Raw genomic sequence first — 19,725 nt, 5'->3', positions numbered from 1 at the left:
TCCAGATGCCATGACTTTATTAAAGTTACAAAATGTCAGATACAGCTGTTCTATGTGCAACCCTGACCCAACTACTTATACTGCATTGGTCATTAAAGTCAACAGGGCATGATGTACAAGTATTAGGATTCTATATTAAGGTATAAGTCAGTAAGACTAGTTGACACCTACAGACAGCTATTTTTGACAAGACTTCTCTTAAACTCGTATACAATCTTTAAACAGTCAAAATCCAAAAAATACTTGACACTTGTTCTTATACAGAAGGCAGACTAGTATCCTCAGACTAAGATTAGTGCACAGACAGCAAGTTTATTTCTGCTTGGAGAAGAATTCTTTGCTTTTCTGAACATCAGGTTTGATTGTTTCACTCCCAGGTTTCCAGCCAGCTGGGCAAACTGAAAGAGACAAGTTTTATTAACTGCTTCTGGAAGCTCCTGTAAGACATGTTTTTACAAGAGAATAGAGCATGCCAGCAATTCATAAAAATACTGCAAATACAATGATTACTATTCAATCCATAGTAATAAAGATGTATGGCAGTGACAATTAACACTTGTTCTGTTTTACTTATTTTGTGCTTCAGGTATCAGTGCTCAAAGAACCCAGATTCTTTGCATGGACAACCTTAATTCTGCCAATTCCCAACTTTTGAATGCTTTTACAGCTATTTGCTGACTCAGAAATTCTAGAGGGGAGCACACTCTAGGGGTTGTAAATCCTTCTACCCCCAGTTTGTCCCTGTCCTTTTCAGCTCTTCTACTCCCCTCACACCCCCCCCCCCCCACACACACACAAACTCTCACCTCCACCCCCAAAATTCCAACCAGGCTGCTTCTTGCTTCACTACCTGGGAACCACCAGGGGACAACCAAGTACACAGGACAGTCTCCCTGTTCTGTTCTGGTGCTTGGCACCAGTGGCCTACAGCAGCCAGGCGGAGCAACTGCAGGGAAAGTACTGCTCAACCTCAGGAGATAGCATACACCCAGCACATAAAAACTGTGCTGCAATGGCAGAGGCAGAGGCTTCTAACTGGGCCAAATTTGAGTGAATTTGGTGAGTGAAAAGACAGCACAGCCCTTAAACCAGTGCAGAAACCCTGGCAAATTTTGAGTCTGCCCTAAAGCATGGAGGCACTCGTGCTTAAAATGGTTGGAAGATTTTACTATGGGCAAAACAGTATTTTCCCCTAGTTTTGTTCTGACCCATTTATAAGATGCTTTCTAACATATAAAGCTTCAGCCTGAGGGAGACACCTGGAATGAAGGTTGCAGAATGAGCAAGTAGTTGAAGTTTGGTAGTTCTAAGCAATTTAAGCTTGAATCTTGTAATGGAAAATTTACCAACTCTGTCCATAATTAAAAGCAGATTAAGTAGAGATAATTACACTGATACTCAAGACTAACAATGTTAGCTACCACAATCGCAAATTTTCCTTAGAGACTCTTTCATGCGTTTCAGTGTAACAGATTCCAGCCTCCACCACCACCAAGCCTGCAGACAATGTCAGAGAGAGCCTTGAGCTGCTAGCCAGTTACTCTTCTGCCCTTCCTAATTTGACTTGCCCCATGACTACAGGGAGAGGTGAAAAAAATCAGGGACATGAAAAGCTGCTATGTCTGTCCCAGCCTTCCAATGGAGTGCTCCATAAGCCTGGGCTGGCTACGTCTCTCCCCAGGTACTTACTAGGGAGCCACTTTAATATTATCCAAATCTTGCATAGTGCTTTTCATCCACAGATTTTAGTTGCCTCTATACCATCCCTGGAGTGCACAAGTGAGTGCAGCCACTGGTTAAGACTACATTTGTTCTTCAAATGTTGGAGGGCACAAGCCACTGAACTAGATCAAGCAACTGCTACCTGCTTATGTTGCTTGATGTTATTCATTAAATGCCCAAAATGTCAGCAGCAAAGTCTTATATTTCTAAGTGATGTTTGTACAGTAGATGAAGCAATGCTTAATAGATTAGCTAAAATAGGGGTAAAATACAACGTTTTGTTGCATTTTTATAGACAGGAATTTTCTTCTCTGTAAGAAAAAAGCTGCTGTGTGTTTGGATGTATTTTGAAGTTACTGCCAACTAAGTGGTGAACTTAAGGCACTTGCACAAACAAGGCCCTGGCTATGTGACATTTACAAATTGGAAAAGCAGAGTATTTCCCTTTACAAGAGGAAAAAAGGATCTTTTAAATACATCAGTTTGTCTAGAGTAAGAGCTTACCTTCTCCATGTTTATCTGTGAACTGGAAAGCCTGGACTAATCGGAGAGTTTCATCAACTGAGCGGCCAACAGGAAGATCATTGATGGTGATTTGACGCAAGATTCCTTTATCATCAATAATGAACAGGCCTCTGCAGAAGAACGGATTGTTTGACTTGTATTCAAAACAAAGAACAGACTTTGAAAGAAAATATACTTGCAGTGCTGCAGGTATTGCCACCGATTATACAAGCTACAGAATATTGTGGGGGAGTTTGGGTTTTTTTGATGAGATACTAAGTTACCGAACTTTTCAAAAAAAATCTGGCCACAAGATAATACTATCCCTTGTATATAAAACATTGAAACAAGTGTTTCTCAATACTGCATTGCCTGCTTATCCTCAACACAAGCTAGAGGTGACAGGAAAAATTCCTATCTGAAGGCCATATACAACACCCATTGCAATAGGAAACATGCATGGAAGGCTCTCCTCCTAGGTTCATAAGGAGCAATATGGAAAAACAGAACAGAGGAGGAAGTTAGCAGGGGTAAGGACAGGGAAGCTCCTTTCACATGGATAAACAGAACACGTCAGAGACCAAATGAAGATGTAGCTGAGCTTCTCGTCAAAGCTACATTGAAGATTAGCTGGTATTTGGTCGCAGTGGGTTACTTCGGTGGCCTCACCTCAAGACTAGAGTTTAAAGCTCTGAATGACAGGCCACAAAAGATTTGATGGTCTTCCAGACCTGCCATATAATCTGAAATCAATATTCAAAAAGGGGTTATGAAGTGTTTGGTTCCTTAGACTAATAGGAGTCATGCCAACTACACAGAGCGTGGCACTATGGAAACAGCTGTTATGAGCTAAGAGTAGCAACTGGCCAGTACACTGCCCAACAGTGACATGGATTAGGAAAGAATTTTTAGCTATAAAAAAACCAAGGTAAATCTCTACATGAGAGAGACAGAGAGCATATGCATGTGGTGTCCAAGCCCATCTGGCATGTTTGAGAAAGCTTATTGAAAATTTGCATGCGGGACAGCAAGCAAGCTAAAATGAACAACTTTAGCTTGCAAGATCTCCCCAGTACGAGCAAGTTTTAGGTTGTAACCCAAAAAATGAATCACTCCAGAAGTTTTTTACTTCTATTGTAAGTGATCCATAGAGAACAGTCATGAGGATAACCTGCTATCAGCCTTACCTGTACGCAATACCTTCATCTTCTTTTAATACTCCATATTCTTTAGCAATGGTGCGTTTTGTGTCAGAAACCAGTGGAATGTTCATGTTCCCCAGTCCACCCTGTTTCTTAGGGGTATTGACCCTGATGAGGAAGAGGAGCATGTCAGGAAGGAGAGAATGCAGCAGTTCAGGAAGCTACAGGAGTATAGTGTAGCTGTGCTGGAATACCTTTGGCAAAAATATTGTCATGAACTGCATTTTAATGTCTTGGGACAAGAAGGTAGTTAAGTAATATTCTTAGGTTAGAAGCCAATTCTATTAATTGGCACTGATCTCAACAGGACACTTCCCTTAGTATAACTGCTGCTTGCCAGCCTTGCTGTAGATTGGAATACAGCAGAAAAGATAAGAGATCATTTGTTTAGTATACTTTGTAGAAGAAAACTAGTGTAAGTCACAAGCATTAAAGATGGAAAACACCTAATATATGTCATGTAGTTTCAACTCCCAGCCAGTATAGCATTTAATTAGTTTAAAATTATAAACTTGTATTCTTACCAGGCAAGGTGACAGAAGTGAGAGTCAACAGATGCTCCAATTACTTGACAGTTAAGTTTCTTAAACTCATCAGCCCTGTCACTGAATGCAATAATTTCAGTTGGACAAACAAAGGTGAAGTCCAGGGGATAGAAGAAGAACACAACGTATTTTCCTAGAAAATAAATTCACAAGTCATCTTCGGTAAGCTAGACTTCTTTAGGTAGTTAGCATAGTCAATGCAAAAAGCACAAACATACAGAGACCCTGTGTATTCCAATTAATAGTTAGGTCAGGACCACTTCTTTAGACCCGGAAGTCATCTGCTTTAGATATACTATTAGCCTCCATAAAGAAGCAGTATATATTTGTTAGTTATGAGTGTTCAATTCCACAGTATTATGTACTATATAACTAATATTCTTGGTATATTGTAGTTAATATTAGAGACCAAGAAAGACTGAAGTGTTTTATGATTTAAAAAGTCTTACTCAATTTTTTCCAAGGCAGACAGTTTTCTAGTGCTATAGAAGAATACTGCTTCCAGCTAGCTAAAGGAGCATATGAAAGCACTATAATAGTGCCATAAAAATAGGAGATATTTGACTGTTACACAATGTTTGAGATGCATGAACTCCTTCTCTGGAGTGATAAGCAAGCCAAACAGGTCTGATCCAAAACATCTTAGAGTAAATTAAGCTCTCATTAAAGTTTGGGATTCAGAGCATTTACTACAAGCAAGTGTAACATGGGAACATACTGCCAGATTCCCTCACACAGCTTTGCAAATGAAGACTGATGTGTACTTGTAATAACTACTATGCCAGCTCTGGACTGCTCAAATCAAACCACCACACAAGTTATGGACTACGTGGATAATTTAAAGGATGACCACCTTACTATTGAACCAGTCCAAGTCACCAGAAATGAAATACAGTACACATGTAGGCTTGTAGATTTCTTTCATCTCTCTTCCACAAATATAACACTATACTTTTAGACTTACCTTTATAGTCAGAGAGGTTGAGGTCTTTGAACTGCCCATCTGGCATCACAGCTGTGGCTTTGAAGTCAGGGGCTGGTTTCCCAATAAATGCATTTCCTGAAGACATCCTAATATGGGCTAGAATATTAGAGACATTAGACAATTTAGCATTCTAGGCATTGTCTGTCACCTCAAGGAGCAACAAGAAACATGGCCATAATAATCCAGTCTCTCTTTTAAGACTGGAAACTTCTGTCATTAATATTGACCACAATGCATTCAGCAAGTAAATTTAGTTTATCTAGGCACCAGAGGCTTTGGTATCACATAGCTATACTAAGAGTAGGATTTTTTTAAAAACCAAGATACTACTTGTAATGTTAGTAGTAAATACTGAGAGGACTGTTGCGCGCACACCCCCACCTCGAGATACAAACTGAGTTTGTACAACCTTAAGACTCCATGGACTAGAGTTAATTTCTCTTCCACCCCCCCCCCCCCCCCAAGTAATTTTAAATGTGTCATGCACACACAAAGTTAGCATATGAACTTTGAGTTCACCCCAAGTCCTACTGCAAAAGTCAAGATCTGAAAAGAAGCCGGCCTTCTGCTGTTATACCAGTAAGCAGCATGACTCACACGGTTAACAGATCCAACCCACACAAGGAAGTCAATCTGTATCCATGTTCCCAGATAGGCTGTTCAAGACCTTGATCATCATGCTATTTGTTTGATAAAGAGATAAGCATTTGCTAGTATGCCTAATAAAAATACATCTTTCCTCCTATTACACTCAAAGGTTAAAAGCGTCCATTTTATTTGTTAGTGAAAAGGGAGCTTAGAGGGGGAAGGAAAACAAGACAACTGGAAAATTTAGGGACTCAAGCATTTTACAACAAGATGGATTTCAGTGTTATAATAGTTGAAGTCTGAATTAATGAACAGTTTGTACCAGTTCTCAAGTTATTTTATTGTAGTGCTGAATTAGCAAGCTTGTGATTATGAGTGTTTTCTCAACACTATAAAGTATGTAATTCTCAGAGGTTATTTAAGATTGTGTAAGGGTAACAATGTTTCTTTTGTTCAGTTTAAGGGAAGTGGTGTGTTGTAGAATTAAGACTCTAGTTGTTTTAGAAGTTAGACAGCAGATGCATTTTGGTTTGATGCTTTAAGAACTTTTATACTTGCTATGGCCTGGATGAGCCTTGTCTTAATAGACTAAAGAAATAGGTTGCCAGGTGCAACTGTTTGCAGGACCATTGCTGTGTAGTCACATACTTTCTTTGAGGTTTTTAGTGTACCACAGCATAGAGCTTCATGCCTGTGTAAGGGTGCACATATTTAAAGCTCTAGGCACAAAAAATGAAGCTGCTTTTCTTTCAGTAAAGTTGTTAGAATGTATCTTTTTTAAAATGGCAAGTTTTGTATGACATTTGTTCAGCAACATTGTTGAGAATTTACACAGTTAAGAACCCTGTGGGGAATCATAATGCATAGTTTCTGCTTTGTTTGGAGTCTGTGGCACTGCCTTGTATTATCACAGCAATAGCAACTAACTGTAGAAAGCTATTCTAACTACAGCATTTCCTGAGTACAGTAGGGCGAAGACATCCAATGGTTAATACTGTATTTCCTTTCAATTTATAAACAATCAAACTGCTGAGCTTTGCTCTCAGCCCCCAGCACATGATTTAAAATGGTATCAAGTAGAGTTTAATCAGCTCTGTTACTCACCAACATTCATAGTTATCTTCAAGTCCTACATCTTCAAAAGCCAAGTGAAACAATTGGGTCCAGTTTCCCCTCAAAACTGGAAGTTCAGGCTATTTGAACCAGGGGTGGGACAGTATTCCTGAACACACCATCAACCCCACCAATAATAATACCAGAAGAGACAGACATGCTGATGCTAGACACAGTTGGGGTGGTACCCCTTTCTATAATTTGCTGAACAGATTATTTCTGTTCTACCATGCCTAATAAGGGGACACAGTTATGCAGTGCTGAGGCCATTGAACTAGCTTTGCTTAACATGGCTGTCTGAACTTTGCCCAGAGTCAGTTCACAGGCACTGAGGAACTCAGCCCACAGAAAGCAAGCATGGCATCAGTCCTAGCACTAGACAGGGCTGGTTCCCTCCACACTCACAAACTCTGAGAAAGCCTCCATCCAAACCAGATTTCTTAGCTAATCTTTTGGCATTAAAGGATTAATAGCCTGCTAAAACATTGGTATATCCAGCCAGTTAACACAAGAATGGCCATACTGGGTCAGACCAATGGTCCATCTAGCCCAGTATCCTGTCTTCCTACAGCAGCCAATCCCAGGTGCTTCAGAGGGAATGAATAGAACAAAATCAAGTGATCCATCCTGTCAGCCATCCCCAGCCTCTGGCAAACAGCAATCCCTGCCTATCCTGGCTAATAGCCATTGATGGAACATTCTTTTATGAACCCCATTATGGCTTTGCCTTCACAACATCTTCTGGCAAGGAGTTCCAAAAGTTGACCGAGTTGTGTGAAGAAATACTTTCTTTTGTTCATTTTAACCCTGGTGACCCCTAGTTCTTATGTTATGAGAAAAAGGAAACACCACTTCCTTATTTACTTTTTCCACACCAGTCACGATTTTATAGACCTTTATCATATTCCCCCTTAGTAGTTTTCCAAACTGAGGAGTCCTGGTCTTATCAATCACGCCTCATACGGAAGCAGTTCTATACCCCCATCTTTTTAGTTGCATTGAAAAAGGAAAAGGTACAGAAAAGGGCATCTTTTTTTATATGGGGCAGCCAGATCTGCATGCAGTATTCAAGATGTGGGAGTACTATGGATTATTAAAAAGAGGAAAGATGATGTTTTTCGGTCTTATCTATCCCTTTCCTAAAAATTCATAACGTTCTGTTAACCTTTTTGACTGTTGCTGCATATGGAGTGGATGTTTTCTGAGAACTAGCCACAATGACTCCAAAAATTTTTCTTGACTGGGGACAGCTAATTTAGAGCCCATCATTTTATATGTAAAATTGGGATTGTTTTCCAATATGCATTACTTCGCATTTATGAACATTGAATTTCATCTGTCATTTAAATTGCCCAGTCACCCAGTTGTGAGAACCCTTCGCAACACAGTCTGCTTTGGACTTCACTATCTTGAATAGTGTTGTATCATATGCAAATTTTGCCACTTTATTGTGTACCCTTTTCCAGAACTTTTATGAATGTGATGAGCCATACTAGTCCCAGTACTGACCCCTAGGGGACACCACTATTTACCTCTCTCCATTCTGAGAATGGAACATATATTCCTACCCTTTGTTTCTTTTAACCAATTATAGATTCATGGAAGGACCTTCCCTCTTAGCCTATAACTGCTTACTTTGCTTAAGCGCCTTGGTTGATGGACCTTATCAAAGGCTTTCTGAAAATCTAAGTACATTATATTCACTGGATCCCCCTTGTCCACATGCTTGAATTCTAGTAATTGGTGAGGCATGATTTCCCTTTACAAAAACCATGTTGACTCTTCCCCAACAAATTGTGTTTGTCTAGGTGTCTGATAAATCTGTTCTTAGTTTCAACCAATTTGCCTGGTACTGAAGTTAGGCTTACTGGCCTGTAATTGCCAGAAGCACCTCTGAAGCCTTTTTAAAAAATTGGTGTCACATCAGATTCTGTACCAGCTGACTTGAGGATAGCTAGTTTAAATGATAAGTTACATACCACAGTTAGTAGGTCTGCAATTTCACATGAGTTCCTTCAGAACCCTTGGGTGGATACCATCTAATCCTGGTGACTTATGTTTCATTTATCAACTTGTTCCAAAAACTTCCTCTACCACCACCTCAATCTGGGACAGTTCCTCAGATTTGTCACCGAAAAAGAATGGCTCAGGTTTGGGAATCTCCCTCACATCCTCAGCCGTGCAAACAGATGCAAAGAATTCATTTAGTTTCTGCCCAAAAGCCTTATCTTCCCTGAATGCTCCTTTAGCATCTCCATTGTCCAGTGGCCCCACTGGTTGCTTAGCAGGCTTGCTGCTTCTGATTTTTATTTTTATTTATTTGGGGGGGGGGGGGAGGGGCTATTACTTTTTGGGTCTTTGACTAGCAGCTCTTCAAATATTTTTGTGGCCTTTCTACATTTTTACATTTTACTTGCCAGAGTTCATGCTCCTTTCTATTTTCAATAGGATTTAATTTCCACTTTTTAAAGGATGTCTTTTTGCCGCCAACTACTTCTTTTACTTTGTTTAGCTATAGTGGCACTTTTTTGGTTCTCTTACTAGGTTTTTTAAAATGTGGGATATACATTTAAATTGACCCTCTACAATGCGGGTCTTTAAGAAGTTTCTATGTAGCTGACAGGGATTTCACTTTTGGCACTGTACCTTTTAATTTCTGTTTAACTTCCTCATTTTTGTTTAGGTCTCCTTTCTGAAATTAAATGTTACCATGGTGGGCTGCTTTGGTGTTCCTTCCCCTCCACCCCCACCACAGGGATGTTACAATTGTATTTTGTTATTGTCACTATTGCTAAGCATTTCAGCTATATTCACTTCTTGGTTCAGATCCTGTGCTTCACTTAAGACTAAAAATCAAGAATTGCCTCTCCTCTTGTGAATTCCAGAACTAGCTGATCCAAACTGATCCATTTAAAGTGTACAGAAACTGTCTCACTATGTCCCATCCCTGAGGTGACATGTACCCCGTCAATATGGGGATAGTGGAAATCCCTCCCCCCCCAATTATTTTAACCTCTCATCTCCCTGGTCATTTCACTGCTAACGCCAAGAGAAATCAGTTTCAGATCAGGATTATAACATGCCATTTCAGCCCACACGAACACGTGTTTCCCCCAACTCTTCTCCTGTAGGGGAGAAGCTGCAGCTACGGTAGGGCCAAGAGCATAGTCCTCTGAGAGTGATTACTAGAGAACTTCCAGAGTTGGTTTCCTAGCATTCCTGCGCTTTACTCCCAGGAAAAAGCAGCGTATTAGAAGCCACTCGTCTCAGGGAGCCAGATTCAGTCAGAAGCAGCGTCCCTCCCCGGAGGCTACGCTAACAACATATTTTCAGAGAGTTCTAGCTTAGAGTCTCTTCCCTCCTCCCCTTTGAAGGCAAGAGGTACCTAAAGCACAAAAGCATCAACAAAAGCTCCAATAGGCTTGAGATTCCCGGCAGGAAAGTTAGTTCGCCATGCTCAGTTCTTCATTACTCAAGGGGCGACACAGAGCAGTTAAGAGTAAGTCTTAGTCTGCACGAAGGCACTAAAGCCATGCACAGAATACAAAACACTGTTTCCATCCCAGCTACAAAGTCCCCTTGGGGAAAGGAAAAAAGTAAGAAAGCTTTTACCCACCACACCCCTAGCTACCAAGTATTAGACAGGGTCACACAGCTCCACGCTGTACGTTTTTAAACAAGCCTCATTCGTCTGGAGGAAGACGGGGTCAGTTTACCAGAGAACAAAGGGAAATCTAGCCTACTACACATAAAACGTATTTTATATCATAAAGTTTGCTACAGTCAGATAACTCAAACTCGCGGCGAAAAGCACTTACATAAATTAAAGCCGGGCTCCTCAAACGCCGCTTAACGCACAGAGAAACAACCAGCTCCGTTGTACAGCACTGAAGAAGAAGGGGCTGCCTCGGCTTTATACCCTCCCGGATCTCGCGAGGAAATAAGCCAGGGTGGCGCAGCGCCACTGGCGAGGGAAAAGGATAAAGGTAACTCCCCCAGCTCCTCCTCCTCCTCCTGTCTTCGCCCTCTCCCGGCTCTCAGATGCTATGGCTGCAGTGCTAGCATGACTTGGCAGATTTACAGTTTCCATAGCTCCCTAAGTGTTTCACCATGAGAGGACGTGCATGATGTTATCTAGAGAGGGAGTCAGCTTCAGGCAGCGTTCAGGGCTGTTGCAAACTGTGAACGAATTTGAAGGAGTGGAGATTTCAGTCTAGATACTACAGGGATGTGGGTGCTTTAGAAATTTGCATGATAACAGGAATAAAATGTTTGCTAAATGTATGGGAAGGTAGTTTCAAATGGCTCCTAGAACTCTATTGTGTGAGCCTTCATTGCAAGAGGAAAAGATAATTAAAAACAGTTTAAATAAATTGAACCTACAGTGACTGAGTCTTAGTTAGCCAGCAGCACTTTACCACATGTGACGTGAGGAGAAAACATTTTAGACTTTGAGGGAAAGTAGCATTTATGGGGTTTAACCTGTACCACTGAGGTCAATAGAAGTTTTGCCACTGATTTATGTAAAAATAGAATTGGGCCTATATTAGCATGATAATATATAAAATATGTTGATATGGGACCAAATTATTCTGGCCATATTCATGCAAGTAATCCCAACTAGCTGTAACTGTGCTAGCCTTTTCCTCCTAATATTTCTTGCCTATTCTCTCACTGGTACAGTTCCACCAGTGGAAGCAATAATGTGGATCATTTGGGATAGGGTTAAAACTGAAAACAAAATTAAGAGTGATCTCTGACCTATGACAGGAACGCAGAGCAGCCTTCTGCAGGAAAAAGCTCAATCTTCCCTCGGATGGGGTTTAATCCAAAATTCAATTAAATCAATTGAAAGACTGCCACTGACTTCAGTGGACTTTGGATCAGGCTTGTGGAGCAACTATTCTGAGGGACATGCACAGGAATTTCCGGGAGTAAATGGCCTGAGTGAACTTCTACAAGTGTGAAACTTTGGATCCAAGATATCAAACTGGCCTTCTCTTTGGTTTAGGCACACAATTGAGTTTAGTGTTAAAATGGCATAGACAAAACATCAGCAATTCTAGTGTTTGCTTTAATTAGTGCTAAATCCAGCTAGCAATAAACATTTGTTCCTCGACTGCATTACAGTTTACAATCACATTAGCTAACTCCTTAAAACACATTTTCAAATTCCAACATAGAGTAACCCAAACAGGTTAACAGCAGGGCTGCCTGCCAGAGCAGTCTGGAGCATTGCATTGCTCCGAGGAAATCCAGGATCCAGTAGGCTTTGGCACTTCAAATATAACATCACTAAGCCAGCCTGCTCTCCTCCCCTCGAGAGAGAAGCAGGAAGATACTGGCCCCTCCCTGCTGCCAACACTGGAGCAGTCTAAACATTAGGGCCATGTCTACACTACAAATGCAAGTTATGTCAACATTACAGCCCCCGCAATTGGTATATCTCTTGTGCGCAAGCATAGTTGCTTTGCGTACTCACCACGGTGGCTTGAGTTGATGCATAGTGCAGTGCACCATGGGTAGGTATCTCAGTGAGCAACTCACCACCATTTAGCACACTGGCTTTTGGTTAGTTTTGGCAAAACATAGTGGAGTATAAATGTTCAACTTCCCACAATGCAATGTTCTCTCTCCCATAATAAATAGCTCTATCCCATAGTTTTCACACTTGTTTTCAATTTCCCACACATCTGCACTGGACTTGTTTCTGTCCACCATCTCTCACAGAAGCATGGAGCCTGCACAGCTCTGCACTATTGTCATGAACATAGAAAGCACAGGACACATGGTCTTCCGGTATTTGCAGAACCATGAGGAACATGATGATTTCCTGGAGGACAGACTGCTGTGGGACATAGTGTGAACCACTTCAGGGTTGTAATTGGCATTCACAGAGCAGCTGCAGATGGCGGAACACTGTTTCTGGGCCTGAGAAGCAAGCATGGACTGGTGGGTTCTCATTGTAATGAAGGTTTGGGATGATGCGCAGTGGCAAATAGATGGCACACACATCCCTATTTTGACCTCAAAGCACCTTGTCACAGAGTACATCAACAGAAAGGGCTACTTTTCCATGGTTATGCAAGCGCTGGAGGATTGTCAGCAATGTGTCAGTGACATCAACATTGGCTGGTTGATGAAGGTGCATGGTGCTTGTGTCTTTAAGAATACAAATTGTTCAGAAAGCTACAAGCAGGGGCCTTCTTTTCTAAGCGGTGGATTTCCATTGGCAATGTTGAAATGCCAATAGTGATCCCGGGGGATCCTGACGACCCTTTACTTCTCTGGTTTATGAAACCATAAATTGGGCACATTGACAGAACCAAGGAGAGATTCGGCTACAGGCTCAGCAGGTGCAGAATGGCAGTTGAACGTGCTTTTAGTAGATTGAAAATTGGATCTCAGTGCAAAAAATATTCTAATGGTTAGAGATGTCCATTGTGTCCTACATAATATTTGTGAAACAAAGGCAGAGAACTGGCCTTAGGAGTGGAGGTAGAGTGTCTGCTGAATTTGAACAGCTAGACACAAGGGCTATCAGATGAGCTCAGTGCAGAGCAATATGGCTGAGGGAGGCTTTGAAAGAGCATGTTAACAATGAGCCACAGGAATGTGCTGTAGTGTCCTGTGTTCAACCTTGTGCTGCAGTTTGGGAGCCTGTTAGCAATTGCGTGGTACTTGCTGCACATCTGTGTGTGTATGACCGCAAGTGCAGCTAAGAAAATGCTGGGGTGCTTGGTGTACATTTATGACTACACCATTTGCCACTGATCCTATTGGTAGTGAGCATACAAGACCATTACTTTCACTGCCATCAGTGTAAACTACATAAACTAATACAGATGAATCACTTTCAAAATAAGAATTTTATTCAGTTATGAAAACAGCAACTAACAAACAATCTGAAGGACAGAATAGTAAATAGATTTTAACTTCAAAAAAATTCAGATCCTTAATAAATAAACAAGGGAAAGGAACATCGATGTCACTTGTAGCTACACATTCATACACCATGGCTTGCACAGATCAGTGAATGTGAAAGCTGTGATTATCCATGCTTTCCCCATTGTGGAGTGGTAGGGGTAGCTGTGCTGGCTCTGTGGCCATGTGGAATGGGGAGAGAGGTGCTGGGAGGCACTGTGCTGCCAATCTCCACCAATGACAGTCAAGCCCTGAAACTGGAGACCCACAAGAGTCTGCAGATCTGCATTTGCTAATGGAGAAGCTCTATTGTGTACTGGTGCATCTCCTTCTTCTGTTCCTGCTGGGACTCCTGGGCATTTCCTGTCCACTCTTTCCTTCTCCATACAGTCTGCGACATTCACATGCCTCTATTCAAGGTCTGACAGCACTGTCTTGCAGGATCTCACAGAACATATCTTCCTGCCTCCTCTTTATTCTCCTCCTTTCTGTGTCAGTCATTCCACTGGTGTGGAGGGGATACATCTCGAGGCCTCAGTGAACACAGCTACAGATAAAACACATAGAGGTACCATTGTCAGGATAGTATGTACAGAAAGCGAAACTTAAGATTCATAAATCCCCCCTTCCCTTGCTCCCCTAATATGTTAAACAAGACATGGTTTTGGCACTTCTTCTGAGTGCTTGTCCACAGCACCATAAACAGCTCCAGCCATAGTGAGTATGACCTGCCAGGGGAGAGGGAATTGCTTGGTTGCATGAGACTGTGAGTATAGGAAACTGACACTGAATACTGGCAACATTTTCCACAGGTGATGGTGGTTTTAGCTAATATCTCACTCCTGAGGGTAACAAAAGCACAGAGACCACAGCAGCTGCTGGTGTCCTGAAGTCGCCCATGCCCATAGCCTGTTAAAGGCAATGGTGCTTGCCAAAGTTATCACTGAATAGTATGGGAAAGTGTCCTACCAAGGAAGAAATAAGGCTGTCATCCCTAGAAACCTTTGGGAGCAGATTGCGGAGTACCTCCATAGAAGTTTAATTGAGATCTATCAGCGGGATTCAATGGACATCCCTGTGTATATAAACAAACTGTTCCCCACAGCCTCCTGCCTAACTGTAGAGGGGAATGAAAAGCAGGTGACAACTCTGCCTCTCTTTGTTGTTCCTCTACCTCTTATAGTATGAGTAAATTAATTAACATTCCACAGCTGTAGCCTGATAAGTTGGGGGAGTCATAATTGTAATGGAAAATTTGTTTACATATTTACCTGAGGTTCCTTCCCCTGCTTTGGGCTCATCTGTGCTCAACTGCAGGGACTGGCTGGACTGCGGTGGAGCCTAAAACAGATCCTGGGCTCATGGCACAGCTGGACAACCCCTCCTTCTTGCTGTTCACAGCAAGGGCCTGTGACTTGGGCTCAGCGGTATCCACAGTGGTTTGCAGGGTCATGGTATGATCTCTGCCACGTATGGCATGCATATCTTCATAAGAGTGACAGGTCTGTGTCTCTGAACCTGATTGATTGTTGGCCTTCCTGGCCTTTTAGTATGCCTGCCGCAGTTCCTTGGCTTTCATGGGCGCTGCTGTTGGTTGCTGTCATAGACCTTCTCCAGCATCCCCCAAGCAATCTGCTCATAGATGTCGATGTTTCTGTGGCTGGTACAGAGCTGTGCCTCCACAGCATTTTTTCCCCACAATCTCAGGAGGTCTAATATTTCTAGTCTACTCCAGGCAAGAGTGTGTAGCCGGTATGGTCAGCTGGACAGTTGCACATAACAATGGAGAGCTGCTAGGTGTGCTCGCTTAGTTGGACAATCAGGAAAAGGCATTTCAAAAATTTACAGAGGATTTAAAGATGGGAGGCTTCTGGTCTACATGGCCCCTGGGCAGTGGAGTTCACAAGTGTGACCAGAGCAGTCAGTGTTAGACATTGTGGGAGAGCAACTGGAGGACTGCTAGGATTGACATAGCCTTCACTCATTCTGTGTCAACCTACGTACATTCACTGTGGCTCAAGACTGCTGTGGGGGGGGTTACTATGTCAGCGTAACGTTGCACTTACATTGGTGGGAGACAACTTGTAGTAATGTAAACACATGCACAACTATATTGACACACGGCAGCTTACATGATCTAACTTTGTAGTGCAGAGCAGGCCTAAGGAGTGGTTCCGGCATCAGCACTCCACACAGGGCCCCACCCACAGTGTGGGGCCCTGGGGCTATGCAGGGGCGTGAGGGAAGGTTTTCCCCATCCCACCTGGTGTTATAGGGAGGAGGGAAAGTGAGAGGCAGTTCCCCCCTCTGATCCTCCCTGCTGCTATGTGGGAGGGGGCCAACTTGAGGGGAAGTCTCCCCCATCCTCCCTGGTTCTATGGGGGGAGGGACTGGGGCAAAGTAAGCTTTCCCACCCTGTATCCTCAAATTGGTGCTGTGAGGAAGAGGCACTGTGGGGCCAGTATGAGAGGATCTCCCTTCTGCATCCCTCCACTTCTCACCCTCAGGTGCTCTGGAGGAGGGGGTTGTTGTGAATAATCTTAAAATGTCAACCAGTATTGTCTGTGGTTTTTACTATTGTGTAGTGTTGTTGTGTACTGTTGAACATTTGCAATGATCAGCCCCAAAAGAGATTTATTTTTGGTACTGGATGAAATTATGTCTCTAAAAACAAACAAAAAACAATTAAAAACCCTTGTTAAGTGCTTCGGGATTCTTCAGGATGAAGAGTGCTATCTAAAAGTAATATAAATGTAAAGTATCATACTGTTACCTCTGTTATTACCTCAAGTTTAGTTCTGTATAAAGGTTAACAATCATAGTGCTCTTTTTCTAACTTTCCTCAAAGCACTATCATGATGACTGTCAATTTGTGTAGCATTTCCTCCAAACTGGTTTTTATGTATCATGATTTACTTTTGAGTCAACCTCTTCAGTCATCTGCCCTTTTTTTTTTTTTTTTTTTTTGGGTGGGGTAAGGAATGAAACGTTGTCAGGGTTACCTCTTGTTCCGCCAGAAGAAGTGGTTGTGTCACTCTAGCTGTAGGATGAAAATGCTATAAAAGACCAAAGCCTGTTCTCAGTTCCTCAAGACAGTAATATAGTTAGTTCAGTTTTAATAATTTAGGCCACATTATTGAAGCAGCCTCTGCAGTCTTTCTTAAATCTGTCATGTTCTTGGCAGTGGCTATTAATAGACAGTTTCCAGAAGAACGGACACTTTCATTACCTTCTCTTCTTCCACAGTACTCTTTCCTTTTCTCTTCTTTTTTTTCCTCCTCTTTGTTGTCTTTCCTTTGTTCTCTGTAGTATCTCTTCTTCTTTACTCTGTTTGATAGAGACAGGATGCACCATGGAAAAGAGTGATTGTTTGAGTGGCCAATTTTCCTATATGCCTGATCCTTCTGGGTTTGAACCGAGTACAGAGAGGATGAGAGATTGCAGCCGAATGACATTTTGACAGGCAATAACACTTAACTCCTGAAGTCCCTGTTCCAGTTATCAGTCTGTGTTTCCATTATAACTCCATGTTACTTCCCAAATCCTCAAAGTTAATACATTAGTTGTAAAAATGGAAACTTGACCTACAAAGTCACAGCTGAATGTGATTTTCCTGAGTCATGGCCATTTTAGTTATAGGAGTGCAACAAATAGAGGAATTTTTCACACTCATAGGGAAAGATCCTGCTCCCACTGCAATTAATTAAAGTTTTGCTATTGACTGCAGTGGCATCAGCATCATACCTACATAGTATTCATCTATATACTCAGACTCAGGTTAATTGCTACTTGCTTAAATAAGGAAATGCATATTGGAGGATATGTTTGAATAAAAGCTATCTTGTTCTCCCAGTACACTTCCTCCTTGTGTTGCACCTTCTAATGCAAACATTACAGCAGGAACAGGGGTGAAAAAATTGACATTGGGTTTTCTGTGGAATGGTAATACTCAAAAACTATGAATTTAACAGTGTAAGAGCCTTTTAGCAGGGGGAAAAATGACTTTTCTGGAAAATGCATGCTCGAACAAGGTTTTCCCTTAGGGAAGTCTATGGTTCATTTAAAAAAAAACCCCTTCTTTTAAATAGATTGGAGCAGTTTGTTATCCTGTTGAGATTATTTTCAGCTTTTTCTATTAATTTGAAAACCCAAGCACTTGAAATGTAACACTATAAAATGTAAGGCAGAGAAATAAGCATGGCCATACTGGGTCAGACCAATGGTCTATCTAGCCTAGTATCCTGTCTCTCTCAGTGGCCAATACAAGGTGCTTCAGAGGGAATTAATAGAACAGGTAATCATCAAGTGATCCATCCTGTTGGCCATTCCCAGCCTCTGGCAAACAGCAATCCATGCCTATGTGGGCTAATTGCCATTATTGGACCTATCCTCCATGAATTTATCTAGTTTTTTTTAACCCCATTATAGTCTTGGCCTTCACAACATCCTCTGGCAAAGAGTTACACAGGCTGACTGTGCATTGTGTGAAGAAATACTTCCTTTTGTTCATTTTAAACCTGCTGCCTATTAATTTCATTTGGTGACCCCCTAGTTGTTGTGTTGTGAGAAGGAATAAATAACACTTCCTTGTTTACTTTCTCCACACCAATCATGATTTCATAGACCTCTATCATATCCCCCCTTAGTCATCTCTTTTTCAAGCTGAAAAGTCCCAGTCTTATTAATCTCTCCTTATATGGAAGCTTTTCCACACCCCTAATCATTTTTGTTGCCCTTTTCTGTACCTTTTTCAATTCCAGTATACAGTATCTTTTTTGTGATGAGGCGACCAGATCTGCATGGAGTGTTCAAGATGTGGGTGTACCATAGATTTATAAAGAGGCAATATATTTTCTCTCTTATTATCTATCTCTTTCCTATTGATTCCCAAATTCTGTTAGCTTTTTTGACTGCTACTGCACATTGAGTGGATGTTTTCTGAGAACTATCCACAATGACTCCAAGATCTCTTCCTTGAGTGAGAACAGCTAATTTAGATCCCATCATTTTATATGTAGAGCTGGGATTCTGTTTTCCAATGTGCATTACTTTGCATGTATCAATATTGAATTTCATCTGCCATTTTGTTGCCCAGTCACCCACTTTTGTCCCTGTGTAACTCTTTGCAGACTTATCTTGAGTGATTTTGTATCATCAGCAAATTTTTCCACCTCACTGTTTACCTCTTTTTCCAGATCATTTATGAATATGTTGAATGGCACTGGCCCCAATACAGACCCCTGAGGGGTCACCACTATTTACTTCTCTCCATTCTGAAACCTGACCATTTATTCCTACCCTTTGTTTCCTGTCTTTTAATCAGTTATTGATCCAGGAAAGAACCTTCCCTCTTAACCCATTATCCCTCCTGTCGCTAGTGGGGCCAGCCCAAGTGGAGCCTGGAGAAGCTGCACAGGGTGGAGGGGGTCTAGGGTGCGCTGGGTCGTTCCAGCCGCTGTCCTTGGCTTTGGAGGCTGGAGCACGTCCCCTTGGTGGTGGAAGAGAGGAAGGGCGCTGAGCGGGGAAGGGACACAGCGTGTGTATTGTCTTTTTAACCCTACTGTGATGGGATGGTGATCTCCCGGGTGGTTTGTCATAGGGAAGCAGATCCTACCTACCCTCACTCAGGTTTGTAACTCCATTTACTCCAGTGAACTGCTGAGCTGAGAAAGAGTTTGGAGGATGGGAGCCAGAGCTGGGTCTCAGGTACATGTCAAACAGTGAGGAGCAGGAGGAAACACTGACAATGTTTCCATCAGCAGGGAAAGAAATTTTACAACGCAAACTCCCCCTTCACAAGAGAGAGAATAGCTTTAAATGGAAAATCCTCCGTCACAAAATTCGACATGCAAAACCCTCTGTGGAAAGAGAAAATCGACCTTAATTTTTCCCTTTCAAAAAAGAATGAATCCTGGCGGGATTTTTGCCACGGAGGGGCTCCCTCTTTGTTAATTTCAGTGCCGCCTTCTCCGTGTAACACCCTCAGCAATCTTCCACAGGGTCCTGTGGAAGTTGTGCTGCACTAAAAGCAGGGGGAAATACGGTAAAAAATACGGTAAAAAATGTGCTCTCTTGTTCCGGCCCACGAGGAAAGGAAAATCTGCTGGGTCAGTGACTGTGTGGCACTGGTTATTGGTTAAAT

General features: G+C 42.0%; 1 protein-coding gene across 1 annotated transcript; it reads right to left on the bottom strand.

Moving 5' to 3' along the window:
* On the bottom strand, positions 1–10,585 carry PRDX1 (peroxiredoxin 1). The gene is made up of 6 exons (XM_067567760.1): positions 10,478–10,585; positions 4,938–5,054; positions 3,953–4,106; positions 3,414–3,536; positions 2,227–2,357; positions 1–398 (listed from the first exon to the last, which is right to left on the bottom strand). The coding sequence occupies exons 2-6, from the start codon at positions 5,041–5,043 to the stop codon at positions 313–315; spliced, it is 600 nt and encodes a 199-aa protein (XP_067423861.1). The 5' UTR covers positions 5,044–5,054; positions 10,478–10,585; the 3' UTR covers positions 1–312.
* Between the last annotated feature and the right edge of the window lie 9,140 nt (positions 10,586–19,725).

This window comes from Emydura macquarii, unplaced genomic scaffold (assembly GCF_026122565.2).
Source record: "Emydura macquarii macquarii isolate MOO-44397 ecotype Brisbane River unplaced genomic scaffold, CSIRO-AGI_Emac_v2 contig_2805, whole genome shotgun sequence".
In the NCBI taxonomy this organism is placed as follows: Eukaryota; Metazoa; Chordata; order Testudines; family Chelidae; genus Emydura; species Emydura macquarii.
The sequence above is the reverse complement of the archived record's forward strand: the minus strand, read 5'-3'. Positions and strand labels throughout refer to the sequence as shown.

Coding starts and splice junctions, on each gene's coding strand:
- PRDX1 (XM_067567760.1), bottom strand. CDS start 5,043: ATGTCTTCAGGAAATGCATTTATTGGGAAACCAGCCCCTGACTTCAAA. Junction 4,107..4,937: donor CAACCTCTCTGACTATAAAG/GTAAGTCTAAAA, acceptor TTTATTTTCTAG/GAAAATACGTTGTGTTCTTC. Junction 2,358..3,413: donor GATGAAGGTATTGCGTACAG/GTAAGGCTGATA, acceptor GTTCTTCTGCAG/AGGCCTGTTCATTATTGATG.